At 45.8% G+C, this 22163-nt stretch overlaps 1 protein-coding gene across 1 annotated transcript in view; it reads left to right on the top strand.

Annotated features, from left to right (window-relative positions):
* Positions 1-12832: 12832 nt before the first annotated feature.
* LOC132575753 (voltage-dependent L-type calcium channel subunit alpha-1C-like) overlaps positions 12833-22163 on the top strand; it is a 74568-nt gene continuing 65237 nt past the window's right edge. Inside the window, exon 1 of the mRNA XM_060244443.1 lies at positions 12833-12961. Within this exon, the coding sequence (XP_060100426.1) occupies positions 12913-12961 (49 nt within the window). The 5' untranslated portion in view covers positions 12833-12912. The remainder of the gene's footprint in view (positions 12962-22163) is intronic.

Here is a 22163-nt window from a genome sequence, read left to right on the forward strand (position 1 = left end):
GGTTACTTGCTGCAAACAAATCTTTCCTCCCTGAAGTAATCTTGCCTTCTTTGAAAGTCATCTAAGCCAGCAGCCATCATTGTACCTCCTGGCAGCAAGTTCTACTGGTTAATTTTGTGTAAAGCATTCCTTTTTGTCCTGCCCTCCCCACCAATTTCATTAGGTGCCCCATAGTTCTCTTGTCTGGGGGGAGAGGGGGAAAAAAGTTCTCTTTATCCACTTTCTTCAGACCACCATGCAATACTCCTTCTAAGCTGTGGAGTCTTGTGAGCAAAAATTCTGCTTTGTGAGTTAGTGACATTAAAGTTGTGAGCTGCTACATAAATTAGTTTGCTCTGGGACCATTTTTCCTGAGCTAAGACAAAAATATGTGAATTGGAGGCTAAAAAACTGTGAGCTAGCTCATACTAACTCAGCTTAGAGAAAACACTGCCCCCATGCATAATCATATTTATCATGTGAGCTGCTCTGAGGTTTCTAAAGGGAAAATATTATATTATAATAAATTGACTACAAGAGGCAGGCATTAGAATCTGTAGCCCTTACTTCATTTGGGATAAGCCTGCACTGCTCGCCTGCCTGCCTGGTTAACACAGAGGCAAATCCATTCTAAGAACATTTTCCTGAGAGTAAGGCCCACTGAATAAACTTGAGTAGGATTCTGAGTAGATCTGCTTAGGATTGCTCTCTTTGGAAGCAAGCCTACTTAGAAGCAAGCCCCATGTTATTCAGTGGGACTGGCTCCCAGTAGAGTATCATGAGGACTGCAGCCTTAGGCACTTCAAACAGCAAATCCAGATGTTGCAGGATCCTCCTCTGCTACCCATTGCAGGGAATTTCCCACACTCCAGCTTTGCACACATTCAACAGCCGCCTTCATTTTCAAGGCACTTCTTTGATTATAAGGAGAGAATGGAGTGCTGGAAAAGGACTGGTGGTAAGATGTTGAAACATAGCTAGTAATGTAGGTGTCAAGGGGCATGACTGGTTTAACCAGCACTCCATTAAAATCTACCCCCCTGTCACTGTTTCTGTGTTCAAGACTTACCTTCTAGAAAATGACTCAATAGCATAGGGAGGAATTAAACAAAAGTTGGTTTATTAAAACAAGCTGGTAGGGGGGGGAATTGGGATGTATACAGGTGGTTAGGATCGAACAGATGTAAACTTGCACACAAAACTTCTGCTGAGGTTGCTGGCTTTACATGGTACAGTGTTTTCCTTAAAGTTACTTAATTTTCTCTCAAAGTTTCACAAATGTCACTGGTTTAACTTTTAATGACTGGACTATATTTCTGGTTAACACTTTCCTTTTACAGTTTCCCACAAACTTGAGTGCACTAAGCTCTGTCCCTATGGGTATCAGACCAAGGTCTCTGCATTAGACCTTTTCCTCTTGGCACAATTGTTACTATCTGCCTGTTCTGTCTAGTAACTTGGGCTTGTGGGCACCCTCTTCAAAAGCCTGATCTGCCAGCCTTTCAGTCTTTCCCTCCCTTTAGACACTAAGATTTCTAAAAGGACTGTTTCCCACTTCAAGATGTGCTTATTTGATTGACAGCTACAGAGACTGTTCTTCACTTCTGAGAGCAGTCTCTCACCAGAGTCTCTAATATTTAAAAGCCCAGTTCATGGGCTTAGCATTAGACTCTGCCTTGTGGCTTTTATCACAACCTAGAGAGCATCTCCAAAAGACTCCAAATCTCTTCTCTAATCAGTTTTCAACTCCCCAACTGACTTTTCCAGCTGCCTAACTCTCTTTGACATTTCGAAGCTGTCCACCAATGAGAGTGAGTGCGTGCATATTGCTGCTGTTCATCACAGTAGGCTTGCCCAAAGAGCCTGTTGTTCAGAACCTAGATAAATAATACTTTCAAATGCTCCCCCATATGACAAAAATCCGCTTCATGTAAAATGTTTGCACAACAGTGGGACAGATTCTAACTCCACCTGTGGTGCTACTTTTCTGCTTGCAGGAGGTTTTTAGTAACAGGGGAACCAACCGGCTGTTTGATATTGGCAGAGGATGTTCTATTCTGCTACTTCAGGACTCTACCAAATCATGGCCACCTCATTGTGCTGCATCTATAGGCCAGGCCTGGTTTGGTGTAGTGGTTAAGTGTGCGGACTCTTATCTGGGAGAACCGGATTTGATTCCCCACTCCTCCACTTGCACCTGCTAGCATGGCCTTGGGTCAGCCATAGCTCTGGCAGAGGTTGTCCTTGAAAGGGCAGCTGCTGTGAGAGCCCTCTCCAGCCCCACCCACCTCACAGGGTGTCTGTTGTGGGGGAGGAAGGTAAAGGAGATTGTGAGCCTTTCTGAGACTCTTCAGAGTGGAGGACGGGATATAAATCCAATATCTTCTTCTTCGTCTTCTTCTTCTGTCATAATGAATGTATGAATTCACTCGTACAGTCCAATTCTAAGCATGTTCCATTTGGAACAGTGTCTATTTAAATCAGTGGATTTTAACTTCTGAATCAATATGTTTCATTTGGGCCCAATTCCATTTAAATCAGTGGGTTTAACCTCTAAATCAATATGCTTACAAGCAGGCTGTTCCCTGGTCCCGGGGGAAACCCCCCCAGTTTAATCACATTCAGCATCTGATTCTCAGAGTGCAGCATGTCTTTTTTTTTTTTTTTTGTGAAACATTAATCCTCTGGTAGTGTCAGAGTTAAAACGCACAGACACAACTTCCAAAAAGAGTGTGAAAATGGGCCTAAAAATAGACCTAACTAGATAAAATATGCAGTAGCCATATGAAAAATTGTTATGAGAAAAAACAGCATTTAAGGAAGTTAAAGATGCTTAAAATGCTTTATAATATTTCTCCCCAGATTTTCCTCTGACCTCTCTATTGCCTCTTTTCCCAGTCCTTCCATGACAGTGGATCCACTTGGTACCCATATAGGTGATGGTGGTAATGACACAGGAGAAAGTGGAGTTTAAAAACACAATAATTCAGATGAAGAAGAGGAGGAGGAGGAGACTGGATTTATATTCCCTTATACTCACTTGGAGTTTAAGAGTGGCTTACAGTCTCCTTTCCTTTCCTTTCCTTTCCTTTCCTTTCCTTTCCTTTCCTTTCCTTTCCTTTCCTTTCCTTTCCCCTCCCCACAACAGACACCCTGTGAGGTAGGGTGGGGCTGAGAGAGCACTGACAGAAACTGCTCTTGAAAGAACAGCGCTGTGAGAATTGTGACTGACCCAAGGTCACCCAGCAGCTGCATGCAGAGGAGTGGGGAATCAAACCCAGCTCTCCCAGATTTGAGTCCATGCTGTTAACAATATCAGAGTAGCTCTGCTGTCTGTCCTGATAGTCTCTTGTGGGCTAACAGCAAATGGAACAAGGATCAGCACCCTGAATATGTAGATTATAGGTGGTCCACATTATGATTTGGAGCACAAATTGCCCCCATGCACACTTATTTGAATGTATCCTTATTATACTGGCTACCAAATCTATGGTAATTTTGCCCCTTCCTTTGATTCCCACTTTCAAACACCCTTCAGTGTTTGTATGTACTGAGAGCTTCAAATGAAGACCCATTGTTTGAGAGGCTCCTTGCAGCTGCATTCAGATTGGCTGCCCTTGCTGAGCCAGCCAATCAGGTAATATCCATTAGAGTTAAGCCAGTGCAAATGAGGGTTCTGAGCATCTGTTTTTCTATTGGGTTGTTTATTCCTGGAGGTGTGTTTTGGATGGAGTTTCTGTGTATATAGTTGGGGTTTGCTGTGTGTGTGTTCATCGCTAATGAAGAGCAATGCTGAAATCAGTCTCGTCTGAACCCACTACTTTGCACTGTTAATGTCCTTTCCCATTACCAGATTGTCCGTATTTCTTAGAAAAGCATTGAATGGAGTCATCTCCAGCTGGCAGGTTTAAGTGTACCTGGCTTTTGCTTGTGTTGCCTAGATCTTTGACAATCTGGCTTTGAAGCCTCATATGACAAGGAGGTTGTGCTTGTTGCCTTGATCAATGGTAGCCTATTAATTGTGCCTATTGTTGGCCCTGGTTAGTATTTGGATAGGAGACCACCATGAAGTCCAGGGTTGCTAAGTGGAGGCAGGCAATGGCAAACCACCTCTGAACATCTCTTGTCTTGAAAATCTTACGGGATGACCATAATGGCTGCAACTTGATGGTACTTTCTACCACCACTATAGTCTTTGAGGCTGCCATTGAGGGAGGCAGACAGCAGAGCTGATTGGGCTTCACCATTCTTGGCAGGGAGCTCCCAGTGGCTAAGATAGTTCTTGGCCATCTTCACCTCAGATCTCCTCTTTGGAGCCTAGGGTTGCCAGCCTCCAGGGGAGGCTTAGAGATCTCCCGCTTTTACAACTGATCTCCAGCTGGTAGAGATCAGCTCCCCTGGAGAAAACGGCTGCTTTGAAGGGTAGACTTTATGGCATTGTACCATGCTGAGGCCCCTCCCCTCCCTAGGCCCCTCCCAGATCCACCCCCAAAGTCTTCAGGTATTTTCCAAAACAGACCTGGCAACCAATGTTCCCTCTAAGCTGTGGAGTCTTGTGAGCAAAAATTCTACTTTACAAGCTAAGGGCATTAAAGTTGTGAGCTATTGGCATTAAAGTTGTGAGCTACTGCATACATTAGTTTGCTCTGGGGCCATTTTTCCTGAGCTGAGACAAAAATGTGTGAGCCAGAGGCTAAAAAATTGTGAGCTAGCTCACACTAACTCAGTTCACACTAACTCACACTAACACTAAAGGTGCAACTTGACTCCTACTTTGTTCTTCAGCTTAGAGGGAACACTGCTGGCAACCCTACTGGAGTCTCCATCCTGTCCTTTTTTTTTTGTTGAGAAGCTCCTCAGTTATTTCATCCCAAAATCTGTAGTGAGAAACATTCAGCAAATAGTTACTTCTTGCTTTTATGTTATAGTTTGACATTAAATCTGTTATGTTTTTAATATACCTCAAAATTTATATCGATCTACAGTGCAAACTAAGAATAGCTAATGCCAGAGAGGCAGCCTTATTGATATGTTACAGTGAATATGCGTTCAATCCATATTAGGGTCGCCAGAGTCCTCTTGGCAAGCAGTGGGGGATGGGGAGACTTACTAGGGGTGAGAGGGACACCCAGGATACATTGCTGACAATGTGGTGACATCACTCACAACATGTACCAGAAGGAATATCATCACACTTCGCTGTCACAGCGACACTCTGATAGTAGGGCAAAAATGGCTTCTACCATACAGTTTTTGTCCAAATACCAGAGCATTACTGTGACATTGCTGATGTAATGACATCACATATGGCATATGCTGGACATGACATCACTGGCGATGTAGCCTGGGCCTCTCTCCTGTTCCTGTTAAGTTCCACCACCGTCTAGCTGATCAGCAGTGGGGGTGGGGCCTGGCACAAGGTTCTCCCGCCTCCAGCAGGGGGGCTGGCACTCTAACCCATATACTGTGTATACTTGATTTTTCTGTATGTGTGTGCTGAGTAATATTTATGTTACATTCAGGGGGTTTTTTGTAGCAGGAACTCCTTTGCGTATTAGGCCACACCCCTGTTATGTAGCCAATCCTCCAAGAGCTTACAGGGTTTTTATTACAGGGCCTACTTTAAGCTCTTGGATTATTGGCTGTATCAGGGGTGTGTGGTCTAATATGCAATGGAGTTCCTGCTACAAAAAAAGCCCTGCATTCAACACATTAATGTGTTATTGAAACTGCATTTTTCTAGGTAAAAATGAGCCTGCTTTGGCGGGGAGGGCGGGATATAAATCCAATAAAATAGAAAATAAATAAATAGGTACTGATCCCTAGTTTCATTTGTAAAGTGAATGAGTGTTGTTGGCTCTTTCTTACAAACAGATGTACATGCAAGATTTATGTACCTTCCTTGTAACATGTGAACAAGGGTAGAGGGATAGACACAGAGAGAGATTGTGTGTATTTTTCCTTCCTGGTCCATACCTAAATGAAACAACGAGACATATATGGAAAAGTTACAAATCTTTCAGAAGAGTATCCTGTGAACACAATATTCTCTTAATCACACCCAAGCCCCATGCTGTGATGAAGGAAATCCTTAGGCATGGAATAACAGTTAGCATCCCACAAATGAAATTTTGAGATGGAAAACCAATAATGTGAATAATTACTTGCTGGTTTACTCTTTTTTAAAATACACAATTGAAAAACCCATTTGGCTCATCTGCAGACGTCTTTTATTGGAATAAGTTACTAACAGCAGAAATGCTGAATCAGGCAGCTTAATTTTATGATAAAAATTTCTTTAGGCTAAAGTAATTAGTGCCAACTTTTTATTTTTTTTTTATTTTTTTGCTTCCTGAGCTGTTTTTCTACCAAGTCTTGTTTTCAATAATTGGACCGAGTTGTATCCCATGATGGAAACTTGGCAGGCTAAGAAACATGAGGACAGGAGAGAAAGATTTGTAGGTGGCAGGGACAGCTTGTGTACGTAAGTGATCTGGCAGATAAGCAGTGCTACGGTGGCTGATAGATGACATTTGACTAATTCTCTCTAAAAATTTGCTGTCTGTTGAGCACATGGCCTACTAAAAACATGAAAAAGAGGGCTTGCAAATGGTTCTAAAAGGTAACTTACCCTTTTGTAGTAATGACCGGTATTCTCTTAAATGCTGTCTAAAAGGAAAACATGGATTCAATGGACTGCTTTTTTGATGAATCATAATCTGAAGGCTTGCTTGACTCATGTTTTTAAGACAAATGGAAGTATACCAGCCTAACAGGATGAAGAATTGCATTTGCAGAGAAAGTGACTGGACCTATCTACATCCAAAAGGCAGGAAGAGGAGCATATTATGTCATTATTTTTGTCATGCTGAGGATTTTTTTTTGGGGGGGGGCGCTAGTTAATGAAGAGCAAGTTGCATTTTAAAGACAGGGTAGTTCCCTGTGCAAGCACCAGGTCATTACTGACCCATGGGGTGACATCACATCAGGACATTTTCTTGGCAGACTTCTTATGGGGTGGTTTGCCATTGCATTCCCAGTCATTTACACTTTACCCCCAGCAAGCTGAGTACTCATTTTACCGACCTTGGAAGGCTAGAAGGCTGAGTCAACCCTGAGCCAGTTACCTGAACCCAGCTTCCATCGGGATTGAACTCAGGTCGTGAGCACAGCTTGGACTGCAGCTTACCACTCTGCACCTTGGGGCAACTAACCATTAAAGCTGCATAACAAAGTACATTATAGAATCAACTAAAAACACATCTATAAAACAGATGACAGCAAATTAAATTTAGCCAATGCTTCCTGAACAAAAAGTGATGGAGCTGCAAACATTTTTTTGCCTCAAGGCTCTGAAGGTAATGTCTTTCCAGCACATGGCAATATTGAGCGACCCCAGTTGACTTTCCATGTAAAGATGTCTGATTGTGCACTGCCTTTCCAGTATGGAGCAGCAGTGCCTTCTGGGGATACAAAGTGAAGGTATCTGCCTAGAGGTATGTTATGAAAGCATCCATTGCAATCACCAGTGGGCCTAAGCCAAGAGTTAATGGTCCCATTTGGTCCATTTATGCAGGAAAGGAAGTGCAGAAGGGACATGAGAGTTAAGCTGGCAAGGAGGCTGTAGGGAAGGAAGATGCAGGAAAAAAGAGTGATGTAATATAGGTCTGCAAATGGAGCACGGAATAGGCAATGGAAGGAGAAGAGTAGTGGAAACATCATACGGAAACAGAGCTATAAAGAGAAAGGAAAGTTCCAGAGAAAGGAGCTGTAGGTGGGATTCCCACACAGCACACAGGGATAAGAGAGCTGATGTGTATATGGTTATGAGAAAAGTTATTTATACCCCAATTTTCTCACCAAGTAACTTCTTGTTCTCCTTTCCTCCGAGTTATCCCTCCAAACAACACCTCTGTGAGGTTGGTTTGGCTGAAAGTAAGAGTTTGACTCAAGTAGGGTTGCCAAGTCCAATTTAAGAAATATCTGGGGACTTTGGGGGTGGAGCCAGGAGTCTTTGGGGGTGGAGCCAGGAGACATTGGGGGCAGAGCCGAGAGCAAGGGTGTGACAAGCATAATTGAACTTCAAGGGAGTTCTGGCCATCACATTTAAAGGGACTGCACAATTTTTTAAATGCCTTCCTTCCATAGGAAATAATGAAGAATAGGGGCACCTTCTTTTGGGGCTCATAGAATTGGACCCCTTGGTCCAATCTTTTTGAAACTTGGGAAGTATTTTGGGGAGGGGCACTAGATGCTATACTGAGAATTTGGTGCCACTATCTCAAAAAACAGCCCCACCCGAGGCCCCGATACCCGCGGATCAATTCCCCATCATTCCCTATGGGAATCGTTCATGGAGGTGCATGATGGCTCTGGGGGCGGGGCTTCCCCCGCCGGCCAGCTGGCTGGGGGAGGGGGGAAGCCTGTAAAACCGGGGGATCCCCCTCTGGGACCTGGGGATTGGGAAGCCTGGACTCAAGGTTGCCCAGCAAGGTCCTGTGGCTGAGTGGAGATTTGAACCTGGATCTCCCCAATCTTAGTCTGCCACTCTAATCACTATACCATTATGGCTCTATCTGGGGGCTAGGGAACTTTGGGATCATCAGTCAATGAGTGGCAAGGTCAACATTATGATAGGGGACTTTGATTTTCACCAACCACCCAAGCCTTTGGTGACCATAGTGTTTACTATTGCATATGTGTGTGTGTGTGTTAAGTGCTATGAAGTTGTTTCTGATTTACAGCAACTAAATGAATTAATGACCTCCAAAGCATCCTCTCATTAACAGCCTTGCTCAGGTCTTGAAAACTGAAGGCCCTGGCTTCCTTGATGACTCAATCCGTCTTAGGGTTGCATCTCCCTCTCGTCCTGCTGCCTTCAACTTTTCCTAGCATGACTGTCTTTTCCAGTGACTCCTTGTCTCCTCATAAAGTGGCCAAAGTACAATAGCCTCAGTTTAGTAATTTCACCTTAATTCGATCTAGAACTCCCTTGTCCTTTTGGCACTAAATTCAAGCTTTCTTCTACTGCTTCAGACTAACACAGCTGCCCAAATGGATCTATTATTATTACCAGGCCTTGAATTCAGCAAGAGCTCATAGGAGTGCAGCTCCTGAACCTTTCTGACAGCCCCCCCACCTCCTCCCCATCTACCTTATCCATTGAATAGAGATGCAGCTGCATAACAATCCCCAGATTAGGCGAGCGCCAGTCAGCCAGCCACCAGGGGCTTTGCCATGCTCTCAGCATTAACCCTTGAAGCCCACGCCACCCTTTCTCCACTACTTATGTGATTTTGGGTGGTGGGTGGCTTGCTGGCCTTTTGACTGTGTGTGTGTGTGGGGGGGGTGCGGCCAAGGAGAGCCCCAGGTGAGCGAGGCCTACTTAAGCTGGCTGGATCCCTAGTCAGCCCAAGCAGGCCTTGCTCACCCAGGGCTCTCCTTTCTTGCATCAGGTTGCTTTTGGATGGGGGGGCACCACATGCTAATGAGCTCCACCACCTATTTTTCTACAATACGACCCCTGAGTGTTACTATTATTAATTATTATTATTAAAGCAGTGAATATTTCCTTGTTACTTTACTCCCTTTTTACACAACTGGGAAACCCATATGGCTCATCTGCGGAACTCTATTGGAATCAATTAGTTACTAACAGCAGAAACACTGAATCTGGATCTACACACTTCGCTGTCTGGATCTATACCAATGCAGGTTAGAACTAGGAGAGACCTTTGAAAAATGGTTGCAAAAGTAGATGTAGGTGCATCAAAATGCGGTGGAGCTCATGGTCACTTTTGGGGGAAGGAGGGGGAAGCCAGCCTGTCTGGCCCAGCCAATTCCTTCCCCTGTAGCCTGCGCTTGCCGCTCTCCCTCTCAACCTGTTGTCGCCTGTGTCTCTCCGGCTGTTCTGTGCAGCTGCGCTTTGAAAACTTCCCCCCACGGGGATGGCTGCCGCCCTGAATTATTCATGGCCAAGAGACATCAACTAGCCAACTTCGCCCAGCACGCAAGGACTCAACTAGGCGGAAAGTTCAGGCATTACGATGATGAGGATCAACTCTTCGGTTCTCGCCGCTTCTCTCTCTCTCCCCCATCTTTCCCCGCAGCCTCTTGCCAAGCAGTGGCGGGGAAAATCTTCTCAGCCGAGCGAAGCAAAAGTTGAACGCCGAGGAAGGAAGGGGTGGGGTGGGGGTGAGGTTGCGCAAAAGGCTAACGCCGGGTCTGAAGGCGAAGGAGAGCCAGACGTGGGCGGAAGTCGATCAAACGGCGCGCGAGATAAAGGGCAACCCGTCTTGTCGCCACCTCCCTCCCGCCGGCCCATTTTTTGTTTTTTTTATTTGCAAGACGCGCCACTGGGCGAGCAGGTCAGCCCGGAAATCATTTCCCCCAAATCAGGGCGCAAGAAGTCGCCGCGGAGTTTGTGGCAGATTAGCCCAGAAGCAAACGCCTTCATCTAGAGTTGGTGGATCTGATTCTATGATTCCAGTGCAGAATGCCAGTATGGGGACAGGGTCTAAACCAGGATTAAAGGTCTAGCGCGAAACTGGTGCTTGACTTCAGATACGCAGCCGTGTCCGCTGCGTGATTTGAAGCAGCAGTTTGAGTCCAGCGGCCCCTTGAAGACCAACAAAGTTTTATGTAAGGTATAAGCTTCTTTCGGGTGCGTGCATGTACCTGAAGAAATGTGCAGGCATGCACAGGAAAGCTTATACCCGGAATTAAACTTTGTTGGTCTTCAAGTTGTCACTGGGTTTAGCCTCGGATTCAGTGGACTGTGCCGGAGGATTTAGTGGCCAGGAAAAATCCCTCACCTGAATAGCCCAGGTTAGCTAAAGAGGGGGCGGCCCTGGCTAGCATTTGGACGGGAGACCTCCTTGGAAGTCTCGGCGCGGAGCCCGGCAATGGCAAACCACCTCTGAACGCCTCTTGCCAAGACAAACGCGGGGGTCGCCAGAAGTCTGCTGTGATTCCCCCACCAAGCGTGCATCAAAGCGTGCTGGGGTCGGGGGACCTGCGGCGCTCCAGGCCCGTCCGCACCCCTCTCTCCATGGTCACTCGAGGTCAATCCGTAAAACTGACCAGGCTCACTTCTGGGGGAGAAGAGCTGAGCCCCACGCCCGCTCCGGCCCAACTCTGCCCGCCCGGCTCGTGTGAACATGGCAGCCCTGCGAGAGCCCTCGAGAAGGCGCCACGCCCGCCGGCGGCTCCGGTTCACATGAGGTTGGGACTGGAAAGAAGTCAGCGTCGCCATCACCTCGCCTGCTCAGATACCGAGACGCCTACCGGCGCAGCCCGGAGAGCAGGGGATTTTTTTTTTTTTAAGGCGGGGTTCTTCGCGGGGGGGGGGGGGAGATCTTCCCTCCGTCTTCCCTTCCCAATCCCGAGCTTTGGCTCGCCTATTGAGGATTTGGAAAATCCCCGCTCGATTAATCTGTTTCAACATCTGTGCCTCGGCGAGTGGCGGGCGTGTGTGTGTTTGCGCGCGCGCACATGCACTCAGCGGCTGGCTTTGCAAGCGATCCTGTCCAACGACCCCTTCTTGCTATTGCGATCGGGGGGGGGGGCGGAGGAAGAAGGGGGGTCCACTGCCGGCCCCCCCTTCCTTTAAAATAAACGCCGTTCTAGAAACCCAGCTTTGCACACATCGGGGGGGGGGGATCATATGGCCCTTCTTTACATGCAGATCACAGGCGAATGTCAGTGGTGGAAACTGCAGCTTTTGCAAGAGGGAGGGATATTGACAGATCAAAGGAGCGGGGAAGAGAAAGGGGAGGGGGCTTGCAACAGCCGATCTGCTGGGTTGGAGGGGGAATCTTCCAATGCTTTTTATTTTTAGAGAAGCCCACCCTGTTATTTGCTCGAAGGCCCCCTCCCCACTTTCCCGGGCCAGCCGAATCCCGCTCGCCTTCTTGACGTCACGTCTGCCGAAAGGTTTCGGCCGCACCGGCAGCCTCGGCGGCGGCAGAAGCAGAAGGCAACCCGACCCGGGCGCAGGCAGCCAAGTGCGGGGAGAGAAAAGAAAAAGCCCGGCCAGGCGGCCGCGTTTAAACTTTCAGATCAAGTCCGCCGGCTCCGAACGGCGAGGGGAGGGGCCAGCTGCTGCCGCCCCAGCTGGAACATCTGGAAGTGTTCAGGGTGGCTGTCTGTCTAAGGGGGGGAGGGAGGGGAGGGGGTAAGGACTGTGCCGAGGGAGGGGAGGGCATGAGGGGCTGGGGCTGGCGCGCTCTCTCTCCCCCTCCCACCCTCGCTTGCTCGCTGCAGAAACAGCTCCCTGCCAGCAGCACCACGCACGGAACTGGCTTCGGAAGAGGAGAAGCGCCAGCAGCGGCGGCTTGGAAATCTCTCGCCTGGGTCGTTTAAACCAACCCCTGCCCCCCGGGTTCCTTGCCCTCCTCCTCTAGTTGGTGGAACTCAAAGAGGCGAGAGAGACGTTGAGCCCTCCAGAGGATTGCCCTCTGGGATGCTGATCTCCCCCCCTTCCCTCCCTTCTCCCCGTCCCTCCCTCCGCTTTCTCCCATCTCCCTTCCTTTCTCGGTGATCTCTGCAAATAAATCCAAAGAGAGAGAGCGAGCGAGAACCGAACCCGGCTTCTTGGTGGTGACGGTGTAGCAGCGGCAGAAGCAGCCCCGAGGTGTTTGTGCTCGGCTCTTGGCAGGGGCCCGGATGTTCTCTGAGGATGCCTTGCGATTCCACTAAAGGAGGCAGCAGTGCAAAGGATCAGGTTTTGGGCTTTGATGCAATCATGGGAATCAGGTAATCCACCAGACCGAGGGGATTTAATCGCCGCGGCAGCTCCGGTTTCTTCTTTGAACTGCTCCAGCCGATCGTGATTTTTTTTTCCCTTCCCCTTTTTGGTTTTGGAGGAATTAAAAAAAGCTTGGACTCCGTTTGGGTCATTTTTTCCCTCCCTCCCCGCGTTTCTCATCTTAAATGGTCAATGAAAACAAGAGGATGTACATTCCAGAAGAAAACCACCAAGGTAAGCCTTGTTTCCCCCTATGGAGGGTGTCTTTCTCTTCTGTCCCCTTCCTTTTCTTTTTTTTTTGTTAAAAGCAACATAATCTTTCTTTTCCTTTTATCCCCCCTCCCCCCCACCCAAGCTGCTACAGGAGCCAACCAGGAGGGAAGGGTGGGAGAGGGCTCTGCCTCCATAGAGACAGAACTGGTGATAATATTGGGAGAGATTTGATGCAGCGATCTTGTGGAGGGTGGGGGTCTGTGGAAGAAAATATATGTTCCCACTCAACCCCCAGCCCTCACACGCTTTATGCGGAATGTATAGTACTAAGCAAGACCAAAGTTGGGTCTGTCCTAGAAGCTGGAAAACATTAACCCAGGAGTTTGGGGACATGGTTGTTGCTTGTCTACGGTGGTTGCTTCTTCCAGACCAGGTTCATCTTCCCTCTCAAATATAACCTGGGGTGGGGGGTGTCTTTGGACCTTTAGTTCATCTTCTCAACCCTTCTTCTTGCCCTCACTCCAGTCCTTATAGGATTTGTAGCCCGATCCTAAGCATGTTGATTTTGGAAGTAAACCTCACTATCTTCAACTGAACTGGTAAAGGCGGATTGCAGTGGAGGCAGTTAAGCTGTTTCTGAGGGGAAGGGTGGGCTAGTTCCAGAACAGTAAGGAAAAGTCTGTTGTGACCATTAATTCCCTCCAGAAAAAGTCATTACTTTCACATCAAGGTCCTGCCCAGAGAGAAAGAACCTCTGAGGTCCTCATCTGATGACTTGAAGGGCACCATGTGTGCTGTCTCCCCGAGAGAGGGGTTGTCCTGGTGGTGTATATTTATCTCTAAACACAGAAAAAAGTTAAATTCCTTTTGGCTAGCTTTTTTTTTAAAATGGGGGGACTGGCAGGCCCTGTTTTCTGTGATTGCCCTACCAAATGCTACATGGTGGGAGCGGCCTTCCCAAGTATGTCAGCTAGGTTAACAACTTTTTCTCTCGGCAACTCTCTTGGTATCCCTCCAGTCCATACAAAACCCCATGGACCCTGCAGCGGCCTGCTTGTTGCTGCTGCCTGGTGGTCCCAGTGCCACCTGCCTGGCTTGAAGACATGTCCCCAGAACCACGGCTGGCCTTGCCTCCAGAGAGATCCCACCCAGGACAGCTGTGGGGTGTGTGTGTTTGTGTGTGTCTGGATTTCCATCCTCTCTCTTTCAATCCAAATTCTTTGCCAGGGCCACTACCTTGTCTGTGCTTACACTTCAGGGGTCAGAGGTTTGGTCTAGCTGGAAGGGCTGCCCCCTACCTTCCCTGTCACTTTTCCTCACCTTATCCCTCAGCAGGGTATGAAAGGTTCCCCCTAAAACAAAAGAGGTTCTGGGGGGGGGGGGCTGAGCCCCCTGTCTGTGCTGAGCCTCTGTGGAAGTGGTTGACCAGAGGAGAGAATTCGAGGCTAGACAGACCTGCTTTTGAGTCAGGGAGTTTCGTTCTTTCCAAACCCCACAGCCTGTCAGCTTCTTATGCCCAAAGTGGATTTTGTGGAGGGGGAAATTTTACACAGGAGACATTTGCTTGTGGCAGCCACAAGAATGGAAGTTTTCTTCTTTTTTAAAATCAGTTGCTGTGATCAAAGCCCTCCTGTGAGGTACAGATTAGGAAAGGATCCCAAACAGAAAGATAACAAAAGGCAGGACAAGGAGCCCAGCGGGGCAGGGAGCTCGGTCCTATTGCATCTGAAGCGGGCTGCTCTCTTTCCGTTTTTTTAGCCATGTGTATCTGTCAGGCAAGAGTGTGGCTTTCCTCGGCGGCTGCCAACGCGACTGACAAGTGGACCGAAGCTCAGCCTCCATAGCAATATACCAACTGCTATGGCAACCCGACTCCAGCTCCCTACTTAACAGCTGCAGTGATTATATAATATATATGTGGAGTAAGGTTGCCCTCTCTCTTCTTTCTCTCTGCAGATTCTCCTCGGTTGTAGACAAAAGGGCAAAACATGAAAAGGAAGAAGGGGGGGACCTGCGCTTGTTTGGGGTTTTTTTTTGTTTACATACAAAGAAGGGTAAAATTAATAAAAACGGTTACATCAAAAACGGTACATGAAATATGTCTTTTGCCATCCCTTTAAAACTCCTCGCCATCTCCTTTGGACACTCTGCCCTATTTTAACACATACCTTCTCTCTTGAGGGTCACAACTTTGACAACACTTCCCTCCTCTTTTGCGCGGAACGTATTTTATGGATACTCAGCCCTAATCCAGACGTATTGGTCCGGAGTGATGGCAGTGAAGGGCAGAAATGAAAGTGAACTAATCCTGGGATGCATGGGTGTAATTAGTGTACAAGTGTTGAAAGGAAGAGCTCAGAACACAGGGAGAATTCACTGGCTTTTGTTTGCATTTGACAAGTCTACCTGGGGAGGACCAGAAAATATTTTCTAGTAGTAGTCAACAGAGAAGTTATTCCTTGGGCTGCCCCTAAAAAAGGTTGTTTTTAGATATAACTTAGCATTTGACCCAGCATTGAGGTCTTGCCTACGCCTTCCTTCTGAGCTTAGTCTATTTACTGGACTTTGGCAACTGGATTTTTTTTGGGGGGGCGGGGGGGAGGTCAACCCAGCCTATGCAATGGAATGGCATATGATTTTAAACATGAGATTTTATTGTGGTTACTATATGCCACATTTTCTTAGCTACCGATACCGAGTTGTCTTTCTGTTGCTTCACGGTGTATATAGCTCACTCATAAAAATGGCTTTTTATCTGCTGGGCTTAGTACAATTTCCATGCATTGACCTACTACACAAAACAAAAGCTGTCTGGAGCTGCTTGGGCTGATTGTCTTTAAATGCATCAGTTTTGTTAGCATTTAATCAATTCATATGCTGGACTATATTTTCACAAACATCCAAGTATTTATCATTAGCACTAAGAATATGTCTGTTTAGTGTTATGTGTGTGTTGGACAGGGGGCAAACTCCCAAAGCCCTGACTTTTGCAATGAGCATCTTTTGTACCCCTGTAGGCCTTGACCCCACCTTGTATGGGTATCTATCACTCATCTTTTGCTCTTGTAAAATTCCATGGGAGATAATCCAGGGTGGGGTGGGGGCTTTGATTTGCAGTCTTGTTGCTAAACAAGGCGTTCCTGCAAGAAAGCCTTTGCATTTGGCAACTATCGGTAATTTCAGGAGTAATTTAATGTTGCAGTTAGGGGAGCCTGGCTATGTTGTGGTGGTAGGGAGGGGGATAGTTATTTGGGTGGTTTGTAGGAAAAGTAAACAATCCAGTTACTTAATTTGGGGCACGGCAGTGAGGGATGGAGTGATGCGCAGTGCTTTGTGGGTTCTGCCTCTTCCAGAAGGTGGTGCTACAGGGCTATGGAGTTGAGATGTTTTTTGGGGGAAACTTTGCACCACAGACATAAACTGGTTTAACAAGCATTCTCTCCAAGAAATCCTGAGAGCAGTCGTTTTGTAAGAGGAGCTCTAGTCGAATTCTCAGTACTCACATCAAACTATAATTCCCAGCAGTTGTGGGGAAGAGGACCATGACAGATCTGCCTTAATTGTCGGTGGCCCTCTTCTCATTTCCACCAAGAATATCTACTTTCCAGAAAATAGCTAAGGACAGCAAGATATGCGCTCATCCTAGACGACGCTTTATGAACACCAGATTCCTCCTGGACAAGGTCCTCTAAGCAGTTAATGGATGTCTTCTAAAACACCTGAACTGTTTTTTTTTGTTCGCTCCTTGATTTTGTTCAGGTTGCGTAACTGGAGCAGATTCTAGCCTGTTCCTTCTGTTACCAAAAGTAAGTCTTCTTGAGGGCTCTCCTCCCACATATGCCTTATCAGACCTTTCCCCACATCCAGTATCTCCAAATAACCTTCTTATCTGTTTTACATAACTCCCTAATTTGCCCAGGAAACTACAGGTCACTTTGGGGGTCAGGTTACACTCTTCTGTTTTTGTGCGATTTAAAAAGCAAGTGACACGTTCCTTGGCAAAGGATAAGCCAACAGTTCAAGAACAAAGGCTACCTTTCCTTAACTTTATTACTAAAAAACAACAGTGTGGGTTTCAGAGTCCGTACCCTTGGCACTGACTTGTATATTATTCTGCATTACAGCGTGAACTCATACGAATTGCATTGTTTGGTAACATGCTCCTGCCCCTTTGTTCACTGCTATAATTGTGTGAGCTTTTAGTTTGATATTTTGAGAGCTGACATTTTTACAACCTAGTCCTAAAACCCTGCTGCACAAGCATGCAAGTGCTTTGGGTTCGGTGTACCTGCTGCGACATCATTATCATGATATGTTGTGCCGGTGTCCCAATGACATTTTGACAGTGTTGCAGACTGATGCACCAACACAGATGTTTAGCACTTGGGGTGAAAGTGAATTTGAACATGTTTATTCTCTTTTTTTGTCATCCCCCCCCCCATTATTTTGCATTTGTTATTTCTTAGCTGGAAAAACATACACATACCTCCAAAAACGATACACGTTAGATACTCTTCTTGTCCCTAAGTTTTAAAGTGTACTGGTTTGTAACTGGTGTTCATGTTCTCAGCCTCAGCAACACTTATGCATCTAAATTGGGGTACATACATTTGTCGTGCGGTGACGTATTTCAGATCTGTAAGGCTGGATCCTAGTATCAGTAGTGCTGCCATTTAGGAAGGTGAGGACAGGTCCTTCCCACAGTCCTGCATATTCAGGTCATAACTGGTTATTCTCTCTCTTTATTATCAGGTATGAAAAAGTAGTCGCCTGAATGGCCCGGATTAGCCTGAGCTTGGTCATTATGCAGGGGCAGCTATGATTCCTCCTGAGAGGGATGGTGGCTCAGTGGGTAGAGCATCTGCTTGGAAAACAGAAGGTCCCAGATTCAAACCCCAGCATCTCCAACTAAAAAGGGTTCAGGCAAGTAGGCATGAAAAACCTCAGCTTGAGACCCTGGAGAGCCGCTGCCAGTTTGAGTAGAAATTACTGACTTTGATGGACCCGAGGGTCTGTTTCAGTCTAAGGCAGCTTCATATACTGATAAGTTCATATTAGTACTTGGATGGGAGACAATCAAAGAAAGCCGAAGTTGCTATGCAGGAGAAGACAAAGGCAAAACACCTCTGCTCATCTTTTGCCTTGAAAACCCCTTGAGGGGTTGCCGAAAGCTGTTTTGGCATATTAATGAGAAAGTAACGGTGGTGCTTTCAAAAGACGCTCTTTTCTTTTTTTGCAGTGTAGTCTTGAATATATCCGCAAGTATGCCTTTGAACTTTGCTAGCGAATTGAGGAGATGGTTCATTCGCTCTCTTGATGGCTTTCTGTTTCTCTGTAGTGGACTGTTCCTTAGGCCAAGCCGTGAGACTGGCATTTAGGAATTTAAAAACTGATAGTATAACGGAAGGAGCAGGTGATGAAGAGGGAACAGACAAGAGGAGGTGGTTGTCTATATATTACTCTAACCTATGAGTACTTGGGGATTGCAGCATGAGGGAGCTGTGTTAATCCTTCTCTCGGTATCCGTACAAGCAGCAGCAGCGTTATGTACCTTATGTTTCTCCTAAAAGAGTTACGGTCATTTCCCCCACATTGTAGAACACGGTAGAAGAGGTGAAATATATTTTTTAAAAAATCAACCATCAGGAGAAGCAAACCATTTCTTGAACCAAAAGTATCCTACATAGGACTGCTTTTAAAGCCATGGTAGAGCAAACGACAACTGTATCTGTGCTCATTCTGAAGTCGTGGATAAAAAGTAAAATTTATGGGTTAGTGGCAGTCAACGCTGCACGGGGTTATTCAGGGACATTCTGCTGTCAACTATCCTTACAGGAATTTTAAGATTGCCCGTTTAGAGATGCAAACTTCATTTAGAATAGACAATTGTCTAAGGGTTTCTTTTAATTGATTCTAGCAGAGTTTCTCCTCTGGTGGCTGTTCCATCTAATAGTGCCCTCCTAGGCAGAGGTGTTGATGTAAATAGACTTAGAAGGGTGTAATTCTCTTAGGATGGCACTGAACGTGTCTTGAAGAAGAAGATTTGGATTTATACTCCACCCTTCACTCAGAGTCTCAATTTACAATCTCCTTCCCTTCCACTCCCCACTACAACCCCCCCTGTGAGGTAGGTGGAGATGAGAGAGCTCTGAGAGAACTGCTCTTGAGAGAACAGCTCTGAGAGAACTGTGACTGACCCAAGGTCACCCAACTGGCTTCAAGTGGAGGAGTGAGGAATGCAACCTGATTCTCTCAGATTAGAGCCCACCATTCTTAATTGCTACATCAAACTAGTGTATTGAGCTTCATGACACTCAGTAATTGCTTACATAGACTTTCTTACAAAGGGTGATCACCATACCAGTTGTGAAATAAAGTAGTGAAAGATCCTGGCTATGCTGAAAATAGGTTGATGAAATTTCTGTGAACAATACATCAGTGTGGTGTAGTGGTTAGAGCAGGGGTGGGGAACCTTTTTTCTGCCAAGGCTCATTTGGATACGTATAACATCATTCTCGGGCCATACAAAATTATCAACTTAAAAAACAGTGCTCCGGCAAGGAAGAACGATTCAGGCCAGCAAAATTAATGCAAATAATTGTTTTTCTATTTGAAGTCATGTAGGGAGAGCCTAATTTGGCGCGCACACACACATGCAGCCCTCTGCCCTAGGCAAATGCCTAGGTCCAGAGCTTTTTTGTAGAAAAAGCCCAGCAAGAACTTATTAGCATATTAGACCACATCCCCTAATATTAGCATATTAGGCCACACACTCTTTAGCATGTTAGGCCATGCCATCTGGGATGAGAGAGCAAGGAAAAAAGGGAAAGAAAGAAACTGGGATAAAAAAGGGAAATGAAATGGAAGCAAGAAAGGGTAATAAAGGAAAATAAATGGGGGGAATAAAAGGAAATAAAAGAAAATAAATGGGAGGAGAACGAGAAATAAATAGAAATAAAGAAATGAGGGAAGAAGGGGAAATAAAGGGAAATGAAATGGAGGGAAGAAATGGGAATAAAGGGATATGAAATGGGGGGAAGAAAGGGAAAGAAATGGGGGAAGTGGGGAATAAAGGGAAATAAAGAAATGTGGAGAAAATTAAAAGAAAGAGAAATAAAGAAATGAGGGGAAAACTTACCTGAACTGTGACAGTAACTTTTCCAGGCCCTCGGGACAGATGTTCCCCATCCCTGGGTTAGAGTGTTGACCTAGGACAGGGGTGGCCAAACTTGCTTAACATAGCTACATAGAACAAATGCCAGATGTTTGAGAGCTGCAAGACACGAATGTCAGATGTTTGAGAGCCACAAAGGAGGAAGGAAGGCAGATAGTTGGGGGGAGGGAGAAGGGAGGGAGAGGTGGAAATAAAGCAACTTTCATGTTAAATGCAAATGGGCTGACAGCATGCTGGGGGCTTCAAGAGCCACATAATATGTGCGAAAGAGCCACATGTCGCTCCCGAGCCACAGTTTGGCCACCCCTGGCATAGGATCTAGAAGACCCAGGTTTTAATCTCTACTCTGCCATGGAAGCTTGCTGGGTGATATTGGGCCAGTCACACACTCTCAACCTAACTTACTTCATAGGGTAAAATGGAGGAGAGGAGAATGATGTAAGACACTTTGGGTCCCCATTGGGGAGCAAGGTTGGGTATAAATGAAGTAAATAAAGAGGATTATGTCCTCTCTTTTAAAAAGAGGAGTCGATATTCTTGGTTCCTCCTCATAGTACTGATTGAGATATTCACAAGTGCTAAGTATAGCTCTCTCCATACTGTTCCACTGCAGAATGTAGGTAGTGGATGGCTGTATGAAAGCCTCCTCCAAGTAACATCTCCCTGCATTTGGAAATCTAGCAGCTTTAGGGGAAAGGTCTTAGTGTTGTTTCCTAACTGATACACAGCTTTTTTTATAGTCAGATTTGCTTGCTTGCTTGTTTTTTGGCACTCAGAGGGGCATTCAAAAACACAGCCTATGCACACAACCAAAATTCTGTAGTGCTATGTGCCCAGGAGGTCAGACATTTTAACAGGCTCTTAGAACAGCGCAAGAGCTGAAGTAAATTTCAGCATTTGTTAAACTGCAGCAACAACTGATTCAAATGTGGCCATATGCAAAATGATTATTTTGTAAAGTTTTTTTAAAAAATTAATCACCCACCTTTCGATAACTACGTGCGCTTGATGTCCTGACAATTCCTTATTAATTTGTTTTTGTGTTATGACAAGTGCTATGGCATACTCTGGAATAAGAAGATATTTTAATACATGATTTTTTTGTCAGCAAGATGAGCCCTGTGAATGATTCAGAAGCAGGTAATAGTGCAGAGTTGCTGCAGCAAGTGGGGTACACCTGATAGGTAGCCAGACTGGGAAGCTGTTGGGAGTGCATGTCCGGATGGAATATTAATGTAAGACATAACATTACAAAACACTCGTCACCCAGCAATGCCATTTCAAGTTTCAGAGTGGTGTAAGATTCTTAGCAGAGGCCATCTAGATGTCCCTTCCCTCAGCCAAGCTACGCGAATCATTAGGACTTTATTTTACTGATGTAGTGCATTTTTATTTCTCCTTTCCTCTGGGCAGCATACTCCCCTCCTCCATTTTATCCTAACAACAATCCTGTGAGATTAGGATGAGATAATTCCATAGGTCAACATCTCTTGATAGGAGCATTGCAAGGAAAGACGGTCTTTTTATTGCTAATCATATTTTAGATTGCTTATTCAACAGAAAAAAGGGAAAACATGTCAATTTCTCAGATATAAGCAGGCATTAGCAGCTCCTCCCTTCTAAAATGTGATATTTTATTGGTACATATATGATGCTCCCTCCTGCAAATTTCATGTCCAGTTTGTCAGACAATGTAAGCTTTTAAGACACATGATGTAACTATCAGAGAAGCTGTCTCTGGAAGAGAGTCTAGATATGCTGGCTATATTTTCTCTCCGTGCATAATTGACTATAATACTAATTCTGAATGTCTTATATTATCTTGCTGAGCTCATGCATTGCAACAGAGGTCATGCAATAAAGAGAAAGCAATGATTCACATTATGGAGCTCTTAATTTCACATGAACTTTAATTCAAATCAGAGTGCCCATGGAGTTTCCATGATGGAAGAGTTAACTGTTGAGACATACAAGTCAACTTCAGCACGGAGCCCTTGTACAGTTCTATGCAGGGGTCATTTCATAGAAAAAGAGGTGCCGGAGCTCATT

Source organism: Heteronotia binoei, chromosome 8 (assembly GCF_032191835.1).
Source record: "Heteronotia binoei isolate CCM8104 ecotype False Entrance Well chromosome 8, APGP_CSIRO_Hbin_v1, whole genome shotgun sequence".
Lineage (NCBI taxonomy): Eukaryota > Metazoa > Chordata > Lepidosauria > Squamata > Gekkonidae > Heteronotia > Heteronotia binoei.